Source organism: Scedosporium apiospermum, assembly GCF_000732125.1.
Source record: "Scedosporium apiospermum strain IHEM 14462 chromosome Unknown SEQ_SAPIO_0132, whole genome shotgun sequence".
NCBI lineage: Eukaryota > Fungi > Ascomycota > Sordariomycetes > Microascales > Microascaceae > Scedosporium > Scedosporium apiospermum.
Genome location: NW_015971833.1, coordinates 1,289,298 through 1,310,084, shown reverse-complemented (window position 1 = coordinate 1,310,084; position 20,787 = coordinate 1,289,298). Strand labels below are relative to the sequence as shown.

The following is a 20,787-nucleotide window of genomic DNA, read 5'->3' as shown; positions in this document are numbered from 1 at the left end:
CAAAATATGCTCGACGCAATGACCAAAATGGAAAAGAAGAGAATATGTCATGACAGTCATAAGCTCACCAAACAGGTCCCGACCAGTAGGCCTCCGCCCAGGTCTCAAATATATACACTCACTCAGCCAAAAAATACAGCTTCTTCTTCGTTCGCATCTGTTGAGCCTTCACTTCGGGCGGCACAATTGTATGGTGAACGATATGCGGACGATATATAGCTTCTACCGGCGGCAACCTACAACCCATATCAGTTAGTATATATCGAAACATGTTGGCCCCTCAGGCAACCCCGACTTACCAGTCGTCAACGCTGAGCGGAAAGTATTCATAGAGCATATCCACTTCTTCCATTGGAGTCTGGGTTGGATTTTGCGCATTCTTCCCCGACGGCTTCGGTTGCTGGGGACTCGCCGTCTCCGTGCTTCCCCTTCCGGGACTCCTCTCGTCCTCAGACAAGGATAGGCTTAGCGGAACCGATGATGCAGGACGGAGCGAGTTGTTCCTTTGTGCCGTCGAAACAGAGTGGCGAGCTGGTGTAGCTCCAGCTCCCGAATTCCGGGCCGGCGCATCTGTAGACCATGCTGGGATTGGCGGCCGCTGCAGATTCGGTGACGTGGCAAGCTTCTTGGCTGGGTGAGGCCCCTGATTGGGTATAGTATAAGGCTGCGGCCAGTCCTCGGCTCTGGGATTCCCCAGCGGATGGTACCTCTTGAGTGTTTGTACGAGGGACTCCTTTTCGGCCTTGACCGATGCGTCGCTCGAGCTCGCGTTCGTACCTCTCCTCTCCATCTTCTTGTCCCCCATGAGAGGGACGTCTCGTCGGCTATCAAAGTTCCTCGGGCTTCTGCCTCGCACAATCACAGGGCCAGACTGGACCTCGGCCACTTTTATAAACTCTCCCGAATTTAACTTGGCGAGAAGGTTGATTTGTACAACGTAATGCTGCTGGAGACCTTTCCTCCGCCCGTTATTTGCTGTCGCATGCTTGAATTGGAGCCTCTTCCAGGAGATGGGTAGCCCGACAGGAGCACCTGTCTCAGCATCTAAAAGGGAACCCATATCGAGCGGTATATTCGGCGGAGCTCCTGCTATCTTGCTGTCTTCAGGAGCGCTCTTCCACGGTATTAATATGATCTCAGTGGGCTTCCCATCAATGGACTCAATAGCTGTAATACTGGCGACTAGTTCCGTGATGGGTTCTCTGGTGCCCTGTTCGTTGATAACTTGACTAACAGGCCTTGATACACTAACTTGGCCAGAACACTGCCACAGGTTTCGTCGGTAACAAGTAAGTTCGAGAGGACGGCCCGTATTCTCGCCCGCGAAGACGTCCTCGGCGACGAAGAACATGCCATATAACTCGGCAGTCATGGAGATTTCGGCGAATTGGCCGCTGTCGTCAATTAATGAAGCTTTAAGAATGGGCGCGGAGAAGCCAAGCAGCTTGTGATCTAGTTGGTCGGGTGTTGTAGTTTCGTTTATGACTTCGGAATCAGGTACAACTTCCTCATATGGGCGGGCGGGGTATGAGAAGGGGTCTTCGAAGGTGGTGAAGTTGTCAAAATCATATGAAGCGGTGAATGGCATCGGTGCCATGCTTCCATTTACAGCATCTCTGCAAGCGGCACGGGTGGCGTCGTTAGCTTGAGTTCCTCGGTCGTGGTCGCGTGTTCTCGACACACCGCGCTCGCCATCATATACCCATACATATATTTTGAGAGTCACGTCTTTTTGAATGCTAGGGAGAAAAGAGCGAGTAGTAAGGGAGCACTCAGGAGGACACCTACAGAGAATAATCATCAAAGGGAATGTCCTGGACAAAACTGTCCATACCCAGACCCTGTGCATGATTCAAACTCATCGCGTCACCCGCGGAGTTGTCGGCGCCAGTTTGCAGCGCCGGCATAGGGTTGAAGCTTTCCATGGCATATCCGGTCGAGCGGCCAGGGAAGGCCAACTCTTTATTTCTTCTTCAGATCTGTTTCGTCTCGTCGAATGTGTCAGGTCACGGATCGCCCTTCCTTCAGTCTTACGCTAATTGTTTAGCGGATTATCGGGGCGTTTCTTCGCAGCTAAATTATTGGGTGGACGTTAATGGGAGGGGAGGTCTGAAGTCGTTTCCTCGTCGAAATTCGTCGGAATCGTATTATGGAGCGATTCGATGAACGGGGGAGTAAACTGCGGTGAGTTTGTGGGAGCGAAGGGATAGAAAATGCGACGAAGAAATCGGCGGGAGCACAGGCGGTCTTCGATTGTGGCGTGGCGAGGCAAGGGCCGCAAGGCGAAGGCGAGATCAACCGGACGTCGGCACACACACACACGAGTGAGCTGACGTTTCTCGGCTCGCACGAGAATCTGGGACAATGAGAGAGAGGCTGATGATGATGACCGGGCTTATCCCGGAATATTGCAACTGCAGCCCGTCCGCGTGTGCATCTGCGTACCTGTACTCTGATAAGTTGGGCGGAATGTGTGCTGTCCACCGTTATTACTGGTATTACACTACATGCGCAGCCGGTAAAGGACGGAAAGGGATCAATCAATGATGCGTAGAGACGAGACGAGACAAGACGACACGGGCGGGTTAATTACACAACGAGACAGCGGAAGACGAAGCACAGAAGAGAATCGAGAGGCGTGAAGGCGAGCGGGAAGGTCAGAGAAAAATAATAGTAATAATCCAAGTGCGACGTGGAGCGGAGATGCGCAGGAGATAAGACCGGGTAAGGGACTGGGGGCGATCAAGTGAGCTCAATGACTGGTCGGAACCAAGAGAGAAAGTCGGAGAGTGGTGTTGGAATCTGGGCACGAGGAGGGGAGCGCGACTCCTAAGAAGGAAGCTCTCATGCAAGGAAAGAAGAAAAAGGCCGATTGGAGTTGGGACAGAGAGGACGAGATAAGATGAGGGAAGGAATTCAATTGATCATTCGATCCGAGTAGGATCTGGGATTGCAAATCCAGACCGGTTCTTGTTCTCGAGATGGGTGCCCGAGGACAGGACTTGAATCTCGACAACTGGGAATGAATTCTGCTGGTGAAATTAGAAATTAGCCAGCGAGAAAAGGACCCAGACCGAGAGATTGCAAATGTGATGAAAAGATCAAAATTGACTAAATGCAAGGTGGAGCGGCTCCCCGCTAGGCTAATTGCTTTCGGTTACGAGCTCCAGCGCAGGTCCGTTCTCCATTCCACTCAAGTGCTGTGCTGCTATCAATGTCAAGGTTTCAATGTTAACTTGTTTTGTCAACTGCGAGTTACAAAGTCGATGCGCCCAGTTGCCCATCTCGCCTTCCCCATGCCAATTCCCATGCTGCATGCACGCCTGCCTGCCTGCCTGCCTGCCTGCCATCTGCTCCTTCCCCACTGTCATGTTGCTGTCTCGTGCGTGTTGCTCCCTCTCAACCATGATTGCCCCTCCATGAAAGGGAAGTCGCTGCCCGCTCGGCCGAGGGTTCATCGAGGTCTCATGTTGGACTGGTCAACCCCGCTGATCGATGTGATATCCCCATCCCCAGTGGCCCCTCCCTTGTCCTCTGCGCTAAAAATTTTGCCCCTGACACCCGCCTGATTTACTGCGTCCGTCCTAGTGCAGCTCCCCGGTCTAACCCCGATCGCTGCAATGATGCGGGGATATTGGGCGCCACAAGATGCAGAAGAACATTGGAGGGTCAACTAATCTTCTTCAGGTGAGAATCAAAGACCCCAATTCATCACTTCAACGTTGACGTCAACCTGATTTGGAGAATGAAGTTTGAGGTGAGACCTTGGCATCTTTCGAAGAAGACCCGAGCTTAGCGATGCGAGTACGAAGTAAGACGTTTGCATGCGACTGATGCGAGAGACTCCCGTCCCAAAACTCTGGTTTAAGTTGAAAGGCTTCAGTGAGTCAATCGTTAATGTCTATAAAACGTCTCCACTACATACAATCTATTGTACATACTTCGTCTAAAGTACATCAGTGCTAGATACGGCTGTCTAAAATGGAGGAATTACCCCAACGTTTCCGTCCCTCTACGTTTATCTGCGTTTTAACCAATTTGAACAAGGTCCTTTCGTTCCAAGCAATCTACAAACTCAAAAAATCTAGCTCAATCTAGTGTCCCCGGTCCACCATTTCTGATTCTTAGCTCATTAATCTCGGCTCCAGACCCGCTTTCCAAACTTCCAAACCTCGTCGACTGTAAGCTTCGGTACGTCCTGACCCGCGTTCTCGGACAAGATGATCAGATCGGCATCTGCGCCGTCTGCGAGTGTTCCCTTGATTCCCTCAAGAGACAACATTGCTGCGGGTGTAGAGGTTACCGCGCGCAGAGCATCTGGGATGCTTGTGTCTGTCCACGAGATCAAGTTGTTGACACATTCAAGCAGAGTCGTCGAGCTACACACACATTCGCAAGTCGTTAGTGGTGAAGATTGTATCTCAAAGGCGACCGATGGTTACAAAGGCGAGTTCGTGTGTAATAGACGAAGCACGAAGCGGATTCAGTCGACTTACCTGCCGGCCAATGTGTCCGAGCCTTCCAATACAAGCCTCGACCCCTTCTTGACGATGTTGTTGATTTCGTTGCCGTTAACCCACTGATACGAGCCATCAGGCAACCCCACGAGGTGCATTGCATCCGTGACGAGGATAAACCCGTCCGGGTGCGCGTTGCGAGCAATCTTGATAGTTGTGGGATGAAGATGGATTCCGTCTGCGATGATACCAAAGTATGGCTTCCTCTGATCGCTTGGGTTTCCGAGGACACCGAAAACGCCGGGATTCCTGTGGTGGAGAGGCTTCATGGCGTTGAACAAGTGGGTTATCATGGTGGCGCCGGCCTCTACTGCAGCGGAGGCTTCCTCATAGGTCGCTTCCGTGTGGCCAATGGAGAAAATGATTCCCCGAGACGTGATTTCCGGGATGAGCTTCTCCATGTTGCCGATTTCGGGGGCCGCAGTGATCATCCGAACCGAAGCTGGTTCGCCCGACTCGGATGGCGAGAGGTTTTCGGCTCCATAACAGTCTTCGAGGTCTTTGAAGGACTCGGCCTGTTTGAAGACGTCGATGTCGTGAATTCCATTCTTTGTAGGGCTGAGGAACGGGCCTTCGACATGGGCGCCGAGTGACTCTGCGCCGTCTTCAGCTACCTGAAGGTGCCCGCTCGGTCGAAGGAACGGAAGGACCTGAAGTTCGCACACAAGGCGAGTATTAGCTCACTAGGCTGCGCCTATGGCACTGAGGGTTGAGGCAAGTCGACCGCTTACCGTCTTGTATACGTCTGGCTTTTGGCTGGTGACGGTCGGCACATACGAGGTAACTCCCGTCTTGATGAGCTGCTTGTTCAGCTCCTTGATTTGCTTGGCATAGTCCGCAACCTCATCTGGCTTGATGGAAAAATTGAAGCCATAAGCACCATTGAGTTGGCACTCGATCAACCCAGGCGATACAATTCGACCACCGAGGTCAATTACTTCGTCAGGAATGAGTAGATGGTCATAGAACGACGCTTGGCTGTGGACAATCTTGCCCGTGGCCGAACTAACCCACAAGTCGCGATGGACGAGCGAGTTACCTCGGACGAGGCGGCAGTTGGTGAACTTGGTGATGCCGACACCGCCGGTTTTGAGCTGGTCTGAGACTGCAGCGGGCATTGGGATCGAGGTTATCAACAAAACGAGGCAGAAATGCGTAGTGCTGATATAGAGGGTATTAGTGGAATTCTGAGTGTAGGGGAGCCTGCTTCTATTGCCTTAGTTAGCCCTTCTCACAGGGAAAGCCTAAGAATTGCACGAGCATCTAGGGATCAATATCTATTGCTTTTCTACAGTAGCGGTCATGTTAGACCGGAGCTTGACCGGGGATGGTCGGTGTCATTCCAACGTGCGACATGACGACCGCCGAAGTCCGAGCCTGGTAGCATTTGTTGGGACAGAAGTTTTATCATGATGGCATATTGCAAAAGGGTAGTAGAGTGGAGCAAGAGACCGCCTCAGAAATCTGAAGTAGAGTTCAAGCCAAAAAAAAAAAAAAATGACAAAAATCTTGGTCGTGGGACCTGCCCCGTTAAGCGTTACAGGGCAACTTCAGGCGTCACTGGAAGTCCTCGTGGACTCTAGCCGGAGCGACGACTAGCCACTCAATGCCACGACCTAGCCCCATGTGTGTTTGATTCGATGGCAATCGTTGTGCTCGACGACGATGATGGTGATGACGATGTCGAGAGTTGGACATACCACTGTCTGCCTCTGTGTTGATCAGGTCACACTCAGATGCAACAACGCTATCAAAATTTTGGACCCGGAGGCGACGGGAGTGGGTGCCCTTCTGATTTAGAAGGGAGAATGGACACTAGAGGGGACGTTGGACTGTGGAGTGTGCTATGGGAACATGAAGGTTGGAGCACAAAAGGTTGTTTGCTTAGCATGCAACTTTACAACGCACTCCTCGGGCTCGGGTCGCTGAGGTTGGAGTGAGGTTGGTTGTAACGTCGCATCCATGTTCGGGTGGAGCGCGCTAGGGAGTTTTGACCAGGGGTGAAGATGGAGGGGTTCCATTCGTTCTGTCCTAATCCGTCATTTGTGCCGACATTCTGCCGCACCCTGAAATGGCCTTGGCACAATAGGGAAGGACGAACGATGAACCCAACCACAATGCACGTAATTTGCCCCACAAACTGGCTCTCTCACCTTGGCCTCGGTGTGGCCATAAACGGACGCCCTTGCTTACTCCCTCTTGTCTTACAACCCGCTGGGAGCCGCTCTCCCTTCTGTTCGCTCTCCGGTCTACACTAAGAGCTCCCCCACCCCTTCCCTCCACACGTTGATACTGGCCTACGACCACCAAAGCCGGCGTCCACTACCACACCTCGAAAGAGGTTAAATCAGTCGCCCAATTATGCCATACTTACAGCCACAGGCTACCTCTGTTGACCCGCCATGGCTAACATAACCGATCTGGCCATGGACCCGCTATGGCAAGATCTGGATCGGTACGTTTCACACTGGACCTTAAGTTCCCCTGCAGCGAGCCATGCTTCCCATACTAGATTCTGCCATATGACCAGCTTGTATGACGGATCTGCTCCGCAGTTCGTCCCCGGGGCCTGGCTTAATCATCCCTTATGAGATTTTCTATACTATTGATTCGGCAATACTCGATCGTGTGTGCTAATGGACCTCTCCTCCCTTGACAGGGTGATTGGGCAGCTGTTTATTATGGGATGGGATGGAACCGAGATAACGCCCCAGATTCGAAGTCTGATCCAAGATCACCATATTGGTTCTATCATCTTGACAGCCAAAAACCTGAAGAGTTAGTCAACCATCGTCCCGGTTCTGTGTCTCTTATATGTCTTGCTTTTCGTTGAAGCCCCCCTGTCCGTGCTGGTTCCCGCTACCTTACTAGCCAATGAGAACCATACGCCGCCTTTTCCCGTTGGACGATCACTCTTTACTTACACCTACTTAACTCTCTTTCTCTCCGCATAGGTGCCCAGGAGACGGCGAAGCTAGTTCAAGACCTGCAAACTCTCGCCAAGGAAGCTGGCCATCGCCAACCACTGCTCATTGCTCTAGACCAAGAAAATGGCGGAGTCAATAGTCTCTTTGACGAAGATTACATCTGCCAGTTCCCCAGCCAAATGGGCGTTGCCGCCGCTGGCCGGGTGGAACTGGCCTACGAAGTGAGCAAGGCCACAGCTACTGAAATCGCGGCCTGTGGTATTAATCTCGTGCTCGGTCCTGTCCTTGATGTCTTATCAAACACCCGTGACCAGCCTATTGCCTGCAGGGCCACGTCTGATGACCCCCAGGAGGTGTCCCAGTACGGCATCCTTGCGATGAATGGTATCAAGGACGCCGGTGCTGCGTCCTGCGGCAAGCATTTCCCTACCTACGGAAGTCTGGACTTCCGCGGATCGAGCGTCGACATGCCCGTTATCACCCAAACCCTGGAAGAACTGAGTCTCAGCGCGCTGGTGCCCTTCCGCGATGCCATCGCCACTGGAAACCTGGACGCCGTTTTTGTCGGCGGATGTAGGATCTCAAACCCGTCTATGAACGTTCAACATGCTTGTCTTTCCGACCAGGTTGTCGATGATCTCTTGAGAAATGAGCTGGGCTTTAAAGGCGTGGCTATCTCGGAGTGTCTTGAGATGGAGTCTTTGAGCCACGAAATCGGTGTCCAGAACGGCGTGGTTATGGGGGTTGAGGCTGGTTGCGATCTCATCTTGCTGTGTCGTGCTTATGATGTACAGCTCGAAGCCATTCGGGGTCTTAAACTAGGCCTCGAGAACGGCATCGTCACCAAACAGCGCCTCTTTACTTCGCTGGAGCGTGTGCAAAGGCTAAAGACGAATTGTACCTCATGGGTCAAGGCTTTGAACCCTCCGGGTATCTCTCTGCTTGCTAAGCTGCATCCGACGCACTCCGTTCTGTCTCGCCATGCATACGATGACTCCATCGTCGTTGTCAGGGATAAGGAAAAGCTCATTCCCCTGAGTTCCTCAATGCGACAGGAAGAAGAACTGCTACTGCTTACACCGTTGGTCAAGCCGCTGCCTGCCACTAAACTTACAAAGACTCTGCTCGAGTCCAAGAATTTGCAGGCCGCGGCACCTACCAATCATGACAAGTGGTCTCATCGAGACCGTGGAACGGCCATATTGAGTGGGGAGGAAGTGTTTAGAGAGCTCGGCCGCTCACTCGCCCGTGTTCGCCATGGGAAGCTTTTGCATACCAGTTATACTGCTAACGGTGTCCGTCCAGGTAAGCTTCAACTTTCGGTTAGCGGCGACTTCGCCCAATTGTGATTCCTGCTAACATGACTGCTGGATTAGTCCACGAAAATCTGATAAACCGCGCGTCTACCGTCATAATTGTTACTGCGGACGCCAAACGAAATTTGTACCAAACCGGCTTCACGAAACACGTCGACATGATGTGCAAAATCCTAGGCTCCCGGGGACAGAAGAAGAATTTGATTGTAGTTTCCGTCAGTTCTCCATACGACTTTGCGCTGGACAAGTCGATTGGGACCTACGTCTGCACATTCGACTACACCGAGAATGCTATGCATGCCCTAGTCAGGGCGCTTTGTGGAGAAACTACTCCTCGCGGTACTCTCCCCGGAACGATGAGGAGGAGTAGGAAGAACATGAAGTCTAAGCAGCACTGGCTGGTCGAAGAGTACGACTCAATCCGTGACGAAAGCGCATTGGACGAGCTCATAAGGAGCGTAGCTCTGGCATCGGCCCCCGACCATCCTTACCTCAAAACGAGCTCCGCAGCCTCATTCGATCTCGCCAACCCTCGCATCACGGAAGCCCATTTTGTCGTGCGGAACAGTAGCACGGGAGCACTATACGGGTTCGTCGCAACTTATCGACTCGGTTCAACTGGAATTATTGGTGCCATAATCGTCGACCCAGGAAAGCGGAGCTTGTCTATTGGAAGATCTCTCCATCGCCGAGCAATGAGGAGTCTGGTCCAGTCGCGGAACGTAAAGAAAGTCCAGCTCGGCACCGTGTTCCCCGGAGTATTCCTCGGAATTCCTGTGGATGAAGGATGCGCCGTGAAGGATTGGTTCGCCAATTGCGGGTGGGATGTTCAATTTCCTCGAAGACTTACCAACCTCGTTATCAACAACCTTGAAGCTTGGACGGCCCCAGAGGGTCTCTTACAGTCAATCCAGAGGGCCAATATGAGCTTCGACCTCATCCACGGCCTTGAGAATGCAGACATGGTGCTTTCTCACGTCTCAACTGAGTCAAATCCCGAGGTGGTCGAGCTGTACAGAGAAGCCCTTGCCAAATCTTGTGGTGTAGTCCGTGCCAAGGATGCGCACGACAACCTATTAGGAACCATCATTATTTGTCGAGAAGGGAATCCGTTGTCGACTTTTGTCCCGCCGCTATTGTCACCATCCGCCGAGGTTGTCGGGGGCATCTTGGCGCCTGTGGTCCCACCTTCATCCCAAGGCAACCTCATCCTACAGGGTCTGGCGCTGATGGGTGTACGCCAAATTAAGAGCCAGAAGAAGGCTTCAGTAGCTGTGTTGAGCTGGGTAAGCTAAGCCTCGGCATGAACCTAACCGATTCACTCATCAGCTAACCTTTGGGTAGATCCTTGATGATATGTACGAATCTCTGAAAGCGATGGGGTTCGAGACGCTCCAGGCTTTTGAAGAGATTACGAACTCTCCGGAGAATGTAAGTTGCTCTCGGCATACCTTGCACTTCCGGATAAGGACTAACGAAATATGCAAACAGTGGTCTGAGCTTTCTTAGGCTCAATTATGTGGTTTCTATTTCGGGATGTCGATGAATTTGACGAGTTCTCTTGGCTATTTTGAATATCGGCTGGTGGATGGAAGAGCTGTTACGTATTTGGGTTATCTCTCGACAAGGACTAACTGTTCATACCAAGAATATATGTGGTACGCCCGTATCCAAAGCGAATTGACACGGAGATCAAGATCTTATCGAAGTAGTCCTTGAGAACTTCATTCCATCGAGTGGCGAGGTTGGTACTGCCTACTGCCTTACTCTTTGATGCGTTGAACTCGACAGCTTTGATGTTCAAGCTGCTGACTCATCAATAGCAAGCCGCGAATATAGTGTGATCCAAACATGTATTTACACAGTATACTAGACCTTTAGGCGGGATTGACTCGGGATTTACTGGTCTTTACTGGGTTCATGGTTCGGCCGAAGCCACTGAAACGCAGCAAAACTGGACCTACTCCACACTGAGTGGACACACTGGCCTGCGAACTGTGCAAGTACTTGAACCCTGCATCAAATGTCAAATTTCCTGCGCCCCTCCTCACGCTTAAATAGCCTCGCAGCCCTGCCACCAAGAATGCCTCCGGCTGGGACGAAGTATATAATTGCGTCGAGGGTTATTGGATCATTCAGCCACCCCGTCACCCTCACATTGATTTGCAATTCTCTTTCCTTTCCTCGTATCGTTTTTCCCACGATAGCATTTTTCTAGTCTATTTCTTTTCTTTCCTTGGATATACATATATATACATACCCCCAAACAAGTTGCATGTCCGTCGCAAAAACGCGACTACCCCACCATGGACGAACAATTCGGAGGTCGAACCGACGACGCTCTCTTCTACGATGACGACTTCGAGCCCGTGGAAACAGAGAGCCAAGTAGTCGTCGAGATCCCCGCTCCGACTCCGCAAGAAGACACCTCTAACGCGCCGACCACCGTGTCGATCGCCACGCCTGCGCCTGCGACCGAGCCTCCAAAGCCAAAGGAACCCGCCGCCACCAAACATGCGCATGTGCCTCCGCCAAAATCTCTTGCGCAGTCGCGTCACAACGTTAGCAACCCCAGCAGCAACCGATCATCACCGCGACCCCGTCAAAGCCAAAAGGCGCCGTCTAGAGATCAGAAATCGCAATCCCCCGCGCCGCCAAAGGAGAAGAAGGAAAAGGGCGGCGGCACCTCGACACCCAGCTCCACTACCACTGCGACTGCCACACCCGCCCCGGCCCCCCAAGCCACTGCCCCTGCATCTGTCGGAGCCCCCGCTGCCTCAGGAACTCCTCGCTCGTCGACGCCTTCTGCGCAAGCTACCCAGAATGCGCCCGATACGCGATTGCTATCCGGGGCGAACCCCCGCACAAAGCTAACAGAGGAGGAGCTGGTCGCCAAGATGGAGAAGATGCGGATCCTGTCGGCGGAGAAAGCGAGGAAATTCGAAGAGGCGGAACAGGATGAGAGGGACCATGCCGCAGCGTACGCGCGGGGCATGGAGGAGGCGAGAAAGAGGAGGGCCGCCGAGGCGGAGAGGAGAAAGCGGGCAGAGGACGATAGGAAGAAGATGGAGGAGGAGAGGGCGAAGAACCGGGAGAGGAAGCTCAAGGCGCTTGGGAGCGCAAAGGATGGGAGCTGGGATGAGGGGAAGGAGCAGATGCCCTTTCATCAGGATACGAGGAAGAATTTTAGGTCGGCGAATGGGGGTGTGCGCGGGGCGAGAAGCTCTGGGTTGGCGGGGAGTCGGTTCGCGAGAGAGGAGGGCGAGGAGCAACAAGAGCAGTTTGACTCGAGGGGAAGAGGAAGAGGAGGTAGGGGTAGAGGTAGCGGTCGTGGTGGCAGAGGTGGCAGGGGTGGCCATCATGCCTTTGATAATAACGGCCATGCGGACTCGTCTCAGAATCCTCCCGTGGGGAATAACGCTCCGCTAACCGGCGAGGATTTCCCCGCCCTTCCTTCGTCTAACACGAGGAAAACTCCGGCCGACAAGGCGGAGCCGGCGCCAAAGGTGGAAGTGGCATATAAGGCAGCGGCCGTTAAGGGTGCCAACGCGTCCGCCAAGGGGCCTACTACCGCCCAGAAAAATTCCTCCGGTCCTGGAAAGGGCCCGGCAGAGAAGCCGGTGACCAAGGTGGAGTGGCCGGCGAAGCCTGCTGCCGCGCCTGAGGATGTATTGCCCCTGTCTTCTCCAGTTGGGCGGTGGGATGATGAGATGGAAGCCTTTGACGAGCGGATGGCGAACAAGCCATGAAGCGATACCAATATATATATTTATGTGTATGAGAGAGGGAGAGGGACTATAATGAATATGAAGGACCAATACAAACCTCCCTGCTGAAGAAGGCGGCCAAAAGAAGAAAGAAAAAAAAAAAAAAAAAAACAAGCCAGCTTAATATAGAATATAGTGTGTGTTTCTTGGGGGACAGGGCCATGGAGGATATCGGAAACTGACTTGGGAACAAAAGCACCAACTAGCCTGTTACAGGAGATAGCGTTTCAACCAAAATGCATCATGTTGCGATCCACTGGCGGACTCCTGGTAGATGTGCTTCTTTGAATTCATTGAATGTATCCTTTCCACGTCCAGCTTTAGTCTTACAAGCGAACACCCTGCAATGGAACCGAACCTTGAACGTGAAGCGATTTTGGGTATTCTAGCGTAGTCAAACAGTAGAAAAATAATCATACATAACTCCTAAAACCCTCTACCATAAACCATCATTATACATCGCGCTTTTCGCCACCAACACTCCAAAAAACACCCAACTACCACCCCCCACGATACCCTCTCCCTCTACCTCTATACCCACCACCCCTAGGCCCCCTCGGCCCCGCCGCAGGCCCTGGCCCAGCCCCATCCAAATCCATCGGCGGCCTAATCCGCCCCCTCATCTCCTTAGGGAAAGCATCGTACGTCCTCCGCATCTGCGCGTAGCCCAGGTGCATCTTCCCGTAAAAGTGATCGGCGAGGCGCCTGTCGTTATCGAGACGGCTGAGGTAGGCGCCGCAGACGTCGCAGACCTGGAGCTTCTGGTGGCCCGAGGGGCCCGAGGTGTCGGAGAGCTCCTTGAGCTCGCGCTCGCGCTCGGCTTTGGCCTGGCGGGCTTGGTGGACGCGGTACATCTCGTCGACGGCTTTGTGGACTTCGCCGATTTCGCCGAGGATTTCGACTTCGAGGAGACCATTGTTTATGCTGGAGGTGAGTTCGGATATGGTTTTGAGCTGTAGACAGAGGCAAAGTTAGAGCAAAAAAAAAATATATTTGTGGTTGAGGGAGCGGGGAAAAGAAAAAAATTGGGGACCTACAAGGAGGTTCGTCTGCCTGATTTCGTCTGGCGTCTTCTTGAGGTGTTGTTGCGCGGCGTCTATCCGCTGGTTACACGCATCGATGTATTTTTGTAGATCGCGCATGTAATCGTAATCAAACCCGTACTTTTGCTTCTCCTTATCCGAAAGGGCCTCGTATTCAGCCTTCAATGCTTCGTTATGCACCCTGGGACAAGGTCCGATGTCTTGCTTTGTGTTGGTGAAGAGGTCGTGTGGACAGGTGCCGACAAGGTAGGATCGGCAGACTTTGGGATCGTTTAGTGATAGCTGAGCGGCGCGCGACATGGATGAGCCGCCCATGAGCTGCTCGAGCAGCTTCCTCTGTTCGGCGGCCATGGTGGGATGTTGGATGTAGTAAATGTTTAGCGAGGTTGTTGACGCTGAAGGTTGCGATGGGAATTGTAAATGCTTGGTTTAAGGATGCAGATGCATCGACATTTTGGTGGGGGTTTACCCGATAAACTACCGATTCTGCCACCCGCCACCGCTCTCTCTAGCTTACACTTCATGGATATTAACACCCTGGAGGCCGACACGTCCGCGAACTAAGAAACTCCCAATGGTTTGAGCTTGCCTGGGTGTGTTCTCCAACGTGTCCGGCATTGCGCAAACTTTCGCAGCCCAAGTTTGTTTCCTTTCCTTTCTTCTCGAGATGCGCCAGCTTCTCGCTCTTCTTCTGCTCTACGTGGTAGGCGTAACGTCAACCGCCGCCGAATACCACGAGCAGCTCAACCTCCGACCGCTTCCCCTATCCTCTCTCCTCGCGAGCTTCAACTTCCGAGCGACGACGCCCGTATCCGATTTCGAAGCGCAGAATTTCAGGTTATTCCCGAGGTCTCTGGGCCAGATCCTTCAGTATGCTGGTACGAGGGAGCTTCATTTGAGGTTTGCGTTGGGGAGGTGGGATGCTGAGCTTTGGGGCGCGCGGCCGTGGGATGGGACGAGGGAGGGTGGGACTGGTGTTGAGCTTTGGGCATGGCTTGATGCGGAGACGGATGAAGAGTATGTTGCGGATGCCTTTTTTTCCCCTTCTTCTTCCTCTTCGGCCCCGTGCTCCCAGCTAGTCCGGCGTCAATTGGGGGCATCTTACTGACGGCGAATGGCTTCACAGGGCGAATGAGAAATGGCTTGTCTTGACGAATGCACTCTCGGGCCTCTTTTGCGCATCCCTCAACTTTATCGACAGCACCCGCACGACTCGACCCGTCATGTCCTTCGAGCCGGAGGGCACTCTTCCGAACGCGACCACTAATTCCAGCCTCAGGCTATTACACGGCGTCCTTCCTCACGAGGTCGTCTGTACAGAGAACCTAACGCCTTTCCTAAAGCTCTTGCCATGTAAAGGCAAGGCTGGCATTTCGAGCCTTCTCGATGGCCACAAGCTCTTCGATGCTTCCTGGCAGAGCATGGCCATCGATGTGCGACCACTTTGCCCAGAGGATGGCAGAGAATGCGTCCTTGAGATCGAGCAGACTGTCGACATGGTCCTGGATATTGATCGCTCTAAGCGTCCGAGAGGTATTTTCATACAAGAAACCAACACCATCGCGTTTATATAGCACACCTTGCTAACTTGTGTGTGCGGTGCTAGATAACCCTATTCCCCGACCTAGGCCTCATCATGAGCTCAAGTGCGATACGACCAAGCCATATCATGCCGAAGGCGGGTGTTTCCCTCTTGATCATGCGCTCGGTCAAGAATGGACTCTTTCTCAAATCTTCGGGAAGCCCCTCAAAGGCACATGCCCTCTAACCAACCCCGACACGCCCCCCGTATGCATGGAAGTGCCCAATTCGAGGCACGTATTCACGTCAGTCGGGGCCCGCGAGATCAAGAGTTCTCAAGGCAATTCTCGCTGCTATGAGTTGGACGCAGACGCGGATTTCGACATCATCCTACCCCCCCTTAATAACGGGGAAGGCCTAGACGGTCCCGAGGAAGACTTCGTCAAACCCGCCACGCCTCTCATCTACGCAGACCGCAGTTTCATGGGCTACGGACAAGAGCGCGGCGCCGTCCAGACCATCCTGAGAAACCCCAGCCCTGACACCGAGGTCGAATTCGTCTACATGGAATCCCTCCCCTGGTTTATGAGGGTCTATGTACATACTCTCGACGCCCGCATCGACGGCGTATCGGGCTCCCAACGATCCCTCATCAAAGAAATCTACTACCGACCCGCCGTCGACCGTGCCCGAGGCACCCAACTCGAGCTCCGCATGGTCCTACCCCCCTCCTCGACCGTCTTCCTAAGCTACGATTTCGAAAAGTCCATCCTGCGATACACTGAGTACCCGCCCGACGCCAACCGCGGCTTCGACGTAGCGGCGGCCATCATCACGACGGTTTCGCCACGCAGGTTGAATCTGCGCACGACGTCGCTGTTGCTGAACCTGCCGACGCCGGATTTCAGCATGCCGTATAACGTTATCATTTTCACATCTACGGCGATCGCCCTTGCTTTCGGGGGCTTGTATAATATCCTTGTGAGGAGGTTCGTTGGGGTAGATGAGGCGCCGAAGCCGCCTTTGAGGAGGAAGATTGGGGCTTTGGTGGAGAGGGTTAAAGGGTTGGTGAGGGCGAAGCGGGGGAAAGAAGGTAACGGGAAAGGATAAGTAAATGATAGATTTTGATTGTATCGATGATTTATTTTATTTCAGCTTCTGTTTGACGAAGATTTTCACGCCTGTTGTGATGATTTTGGGAGTGGAATTGGATTGTCAGTTCGATCTATGCGTCTGTCCCCCCAGTCCCGGTGTTGATCCAATTACTCCCCACACGGCCTCGAAGATACATATTTCTCACCAGGAACATGTTATCAGAAACAGATATATATTCACGAAGCGGAAAAAAGAAGACTCCGCCTCGGAGACTCATCAAAACTATATACAAGGGAGGAGTCCGAATCGCCTTCTCGGGGAACTCAATCTCCTCAAGGAAGAAAAAGATACAGAAGAAATCACATCAACCCCTTCGCGTTTCGCTAATCTCACATCCCCTCTCTCAAAGGCACTGGTGATACCAATCATTCTGCTTCTGGCAAGCATAAGGCGACTCACACCTCGTCGGACCCGTCCACCCAATACCACCACATTGTCCCCACCTAGGCGCCGTCGGGCCATCGGTAGCAGTAGGCTGAGCGGACGAGCTCGAAGAAGAAGCCCTGGTGCTAGTAGTAAGCGTGGAGCTTGTTCTCACGGAGGACGTGCTGGACACGCGGGTGGTGGTGCTTGATGTCTTGGCAGTAGAAGAAGGGGAAGAAGAAGAAGAAGAAGAAGTTGGGTTGCCACCTCCGCCTTGGACAGTACCCTGTGCGTAGAGGACACCGCGGCCGTTGGTACCTACGTACACGAGGCCGGGTTCGTTGGCGCTACCGGCGAGGCGACAGCCGTCGATTGCGCCGAAACCCTGGGACGAGCCCTGGATGTCCTGCCAGGAGGCGCCGTTGTCGGCGGTAGCATAGAGACGGGCGCCTACGGGACCGTGGCCAAAGGCATAGAGGATCCAAGAACTTCCAGAACCTTTACCGAGGGCTATGCGGTGGGTGTTTGTGAGGGTGGAGGAGATGAGAGAAAGGGTTGCGCCGTGGTCGGTCGAGTGGAAAATTCCCACGTCAGTTGAGACCCAGAGTTCACCTGCGACGGTAGGATGTACCGCTATGTCTCGAATGGAAGTAGCGGCGCCGAGGGAGCCTCCTGGAGAGAAAGTGGCTCCAATATCAGAAGACACGAGGAGTTTTGTGGTTCCGGCGTAGAAGTAGGCGTTGTCCTTCTTGTCGGAGGCGATGGCAGCTCCCGAGGGGACGGAGGACACGGCCGTGAAGGAACCTTGGTATTGAGATCGGAGGACTCCCGAAGACTCGCTGGACCAGAGGATCGTGTCGGCATTAGCGGAGTACGCCACACGGCCACCATACTGGTCGTTGCTTGCGGCGTAGTTGAGGTTCCAGGTCGCCCCGCCATCATTCGAAAGGGCGACCTGCGGGCTGCCGGCGGAGTTACCTACGCGGACGACGCTCTTGACGCTGTTACCTGCGTAGTCGACGCCCGTGGAGCTAGTGAACATGGGGTTATTCCAGGCGGTTTGGGGAGAGGTTCCCAAGTCGACCTTGGTCTTGAAGGTGAAGCCGCTATCGTCGCCAACAGCGGCGAGGAGCTCGCTGCCGCCAGGGACGGAGGTGACCTCGAGGACGGCGAATTCCTCGATGCCGTCGGCGAGGGATTGAATGGTGACATTGCGACCACTGCCGCTGTCCCACTTGGCGAGGTCGTGGCCTCCATAAATGGTGAGGCCCGTGCCGTAGAGCCAGTGGTTGCTGTCATGCGGGTTGATCTCGAGAGCCTCAATCATCCACCCAAGACGCTTCGTATCAACGGAGACAAAATTCTCGTAGATCCACGGAGCCTTAGGCGTGCTCATGGAATAGTACTGATTCTGGTCGGGGTACGCAGCCCACTCCCAGATCTTGGACCAAGTAGCACCCGAATCAGTCGTACGGAAGATTTGGGCATCAGGCCACCACGAGTTGAGCGTCGCCACCATCACGGTCCCTGGTTTCTGCAGGTCAACGGAGAGGCCACCGAAGCCGAAGTAGAGGTCGTCGCCCGTCGCAGGTGTGATGTCTTTCCAGGTGCCGGCGGTGATGTCGTACCTGTAGACGGCGCCCTTTGTGCCATCGTAAGGTCCGCTTCCGTCGCTGTAGCTGAGGTAGAGGGCCTTCTCTTGCGGCTGGAGCCTGCACTTGTGTGGGAAGTAAGTGCCAGGTTGGCCGGCGACCGCGTCCCAAGTCTCACCAGCGTCGTTGGAGACGTAGACAGAAGCAGTAGTGTTGTCTGCGGTGCCAACGAAGATTCTCTTGGTCCTTCCGTTAGACGCCGTGCCAGAGGTGTCGTCAAATGTAACGAAGGCGAGACCCTGGATGTCGTTGTTGTAGCCGTTGGCATCCGTCGGATCGGGCACGTACGTTCCTACGGCCGTGAAGGACGAGACCTTGGCAAACGTGACCCCTCCGTCAGTGCTGCGGTAGAGGCCCTTGCCGCTACGAGCGCCGAGATAGATTACTTTGGAATCGTGGGGGTCTACGGCTAGGCGCTCGCCCATTCCGCGGCCGGGCATGTTGCCGCCGACCTTGAAGGGGAGCTCAGTGGTTTGCCAGGTGTTCCCGCGGTCGGAGCTGCGAATGACAGCGCCATTGTTTGGGTCCCTTTATTTTCCTCCTGCGTCAGTTCAATGCCAAACATTCTTAAGTATGATGCTCTTACCAGCTGTTGGTGTACATGCCGACGAGGGCATAGATCTTGTCGGCATCCTGAGGATCCAGCGCCATGGCATCGATACCCCAGTACGACCTAGATAAGCGCTCATTAGAATCCAGCACGCAGGAATTTATATTCCGATGTTAAATTGAACGAGGCAGTACGCAGCTCTAACTCACCACTTATCGTTGGTCGCAAGCGAATCCGTGATAGGAGTCCACGAATCATCCGACGGGTTAAGCCTGTACAAACCACCGATGTCCGTTCTCGCATACGCGACTCCGGCGGTAGTGGGATGGAATGAGATTCCAGGCACGAATCCGCCCCCGCCGCCGATCCGGACGTTCTTCCACGAGAACGCCGCATCGGCATGGCTGGCCGTAGCCGCAAGGACTGCGAGAATGGCCTTGAGGAACTTCATGCTTAAGGAGTTATGGGGGCCTGCTTTAGTCGACCCGGTTTAAAGGACGGAGGGTCTCTCAACCTCCTCTGAAGACTGGATTAGAGAGGGACGATGCTCTTTCTTGGCTGCTTCATGGTGCGGGTTATATTACATCCTATATATCTCTGTGGACCTCGCCTGGCGTATTGCTATTACCACCTTTACGGTAGCATGGTTAGTGACGCAGACATTGATGAAGCGGAGAGAGAACATCAATATGTGGTAGACGGAATCAAAGATGCCATGGCACCGGACCGGAAGTCAAGCATCTCCGCACCACCATCAGCGGCCTCTGAATGCCCATCTCCCGCATGCGTCCCTGAGCGGCGGATGTAAGTCCCAATCTGTCAAATACCCAACAGAAAGGTCGCCATCCCCTTCGGAAGTGTACCACTTTCGGAAACGCAGCCAGGGTGTGAAAAGAGGGGAAAAGCGAGAGCAGAAGAAGCGACGAAAAATGGAAGATTTAATGTCCAGAAATCCCACAAATCAATTTAGCCTTTTCGCCTGCCAGCATACCACCATATACTACCCTGCCATTTGCTCGCAACGAGGCCGAGGGTAAGGAACGTCTCCAAATGATTAAATTGCATCAATTGCCATCAAGAAACGAAATTAGAGCAAACCTAGATGTGGGAGACCCACGGCGCGGGAATAGACGAGATGGGGCGAATCAATCCCGGATCCTCAAATAAAAGAGAGAAGTTAGACGTCGGTCTGCGTCCAGACATGAAAGTGCTCATAAAGGGGATGATAATGACTTCAGGTTCCAGGTAGAACAGGCAGCAGACACCCTCTAGATGGACATGCACTCTGGGCTTGATGGTTCTCGATTTCATGGCCAAGTCGATACTGCACTGCTTCCCGGCAAGATAGAGTGATGGATCTGTACCATGTAGCATCCTCGATCAACTACTCGCATGCTTAGTTAGTTCACGCGGATGTTAGGGGATCCAGGTTAATCAATCTCTAGCTAACCCGGTCGAGGCCATGTGATGAAGGGTTCCGCGACGGTATGGATTTCCGGTTATCAATTGCACTCGTAGCAGAATGTCTTCGTGGCGACTCGCATCAGGGTTTCTCAAGGCGCCATTCTCGAGAGGATCCTAGACTCGGAAAATCAGTCAAGCGGTCGCCAGCCAAGCCCAATAATGCGGAACGTGGGCTCCGGTGTCTCTCCTGGGCGGAGGCATGTACATATCCTTGCTTGGCTGTTACTCTCGTCGTTGGTTTTGCGGTAGACCGATAGTATAAATGCGAATGTCGAGCGCCATTTCTTCAAGGCCCCTCTCGTCTCCCTCTAAACCACGCCCCCCAGAGTGGGGAAAAAAAAAAAGGGTAGCCGGAATAACAGGAAGCGTGGAAAACATTTCTCAAGCACCATCTCTCGTTGAGCCCTTTGCTCACATTACCCAACTCAAACAGCATATGGAAAGGTTTCTATTAGGTTTCGATATCGAGAATACACTGCTTGCCAAAACACACACACTACTGTCACCTTGAC

General features: G+C 53.4%; 6 protein-coding genes and 1 pseudogene across 6 annotated transcripts; 3 read left to right on the top strand and 4 right to left on the bottom strand.

Moving 5' to 3' along the window:
- Positions 1 to 118: 118 nt before the first annotated feature.
- Positions 119 to 1,925, bottom strand: SAPIO_CDS9085 (uncharacterized protein; the record flags this gene model as incomplete). The annotated part of the gene is made up of 3 exons (XM_016790572.1): positions 119 to 236; positions 300 to 1,739; positions 1,789 to 1,925. The coding sequence occupies 3 exons, from the start codon at positions 1,923 to 1,925 to the stop codon at positions 119 to 121; spliced, it is 1,695 nt and encodes a 564-aa protein (XP_016639875.1).
- A 2,207-nt stretch (positions 1,926 to 4,132) lies between these two features.
- On the bottom strand, positions 4,133 to 5,635 carry SAPIO_CDS9084 (N-acetylglucosamine-6-phosphate deacetylase; the record flags this gene model as incomplete). The annotated part of the gene is made up of 3 exons (XM_016790571.1): positions 4,133 to 4,379; positions 4,497 to 5,167; positions 5,249 to 5,635. 3 exons carry the CDS (start codon positions 5,633 to 5,635, stop codon positions 4,133 to 4,135), a joined length of 1,305 nt encoding a protein of 434 aa, XP_016639874.1.
- Positions 5,636 to 6,919: 1,284 nt separating this feature from the next.
- SAPIO_CDS9083 (Beta-N-acetylglucosaminidase) lies at positions 6,920 to 10,269 on the top strand (the record flags this gene model as incomplete). Its single annotated transcript, XM_016790570.1, has 6 exons — positions 6,920 to 6,972; positions 7,177 to 7,295; positions 7,472 to 8,749; positions 8,821 to 10,046; positions 10,105 to 10,191; positions 10,252 to 10,269. The coding sequence occupies 6 exons, from the start codon at positions 6,920 to 6,922 to the stop codon at positions 10,267 to 10,269; spliced, it is 2,781 nt and encodes a 926-aa protein (XP_016639873.1).
- A 797-nt stretch (positions 10,270 to 11,066) lies between these two features.
- Positions 11,067 to 12,509, top strand: SAPIO_CDS9082 (annotated as a pseudogene; the record flags this gene model as incomplete).
- A 515-nt stretch (positions 12,510 to 13,024) lies between these two features.
- SAPIO_CDS9081 (Uncharacterized protein) lies at positions 13,025 to 13,921 on the bottom strand (the record flags this gene model as incomplete). Its single annotated transcript, XM_016790569.1, has 2 exons — positions 13,025 to 13,480; positions 13,565 to 13,921. 2 exons carry the CDS (start codon positions 13,919 to 13,921, stop codon positions 13,025 to 13,027), a joined length of 813 nt encoding a protein of 270 aa, XP_016639872.1.
- Positions 13,922 to 14,237: 316 nt separating this feature from the next.
- SAPIO_CDS9080 (GPI transamidase component GPI16) lies at positions 14,238 to 16,201 on the top strand (the record flags this gene model as incomplete). The annotated part of the gene is made up of 3 exons (XM_016790568.1): positions 14,238 to 14,587; positions 14,697 to 15,103; positions 15,177 to 16,201. The coding sequence occupies 3 exons, from the start codon at positions 14,238 to 14,240 to the stop codon at positions 16,199 to 16,201; spliced, it is 1,782 nt and encodes a 593-aa protein (XP_016639871.1).
- A 388-nt stretch (positions 16,202 to 16,589) lies between these two features.
- Positions 16,590 to 19,262, bottom strand: SAPIO_CDS9079 (Xyloglucanase; the record flags this gene model as incomplete). The annotated part of the gene is made up of 3 exons (XM_016790567.1): positions 16,590 to 18,789; positions 18,848 to 18,934; positions 19,021 to 19,262. The coding sequence occupies 3 exons, from the start codon at positions 19,260 to 19,262 to the stop codon at positions 16,590 to 16,592; spliced, it is 2,529 nt and encodes an 842-aa protein (XP_016639870.1).
- Positions 19,263 to 20,787: the final 1,525 nt, after the last annotated feature.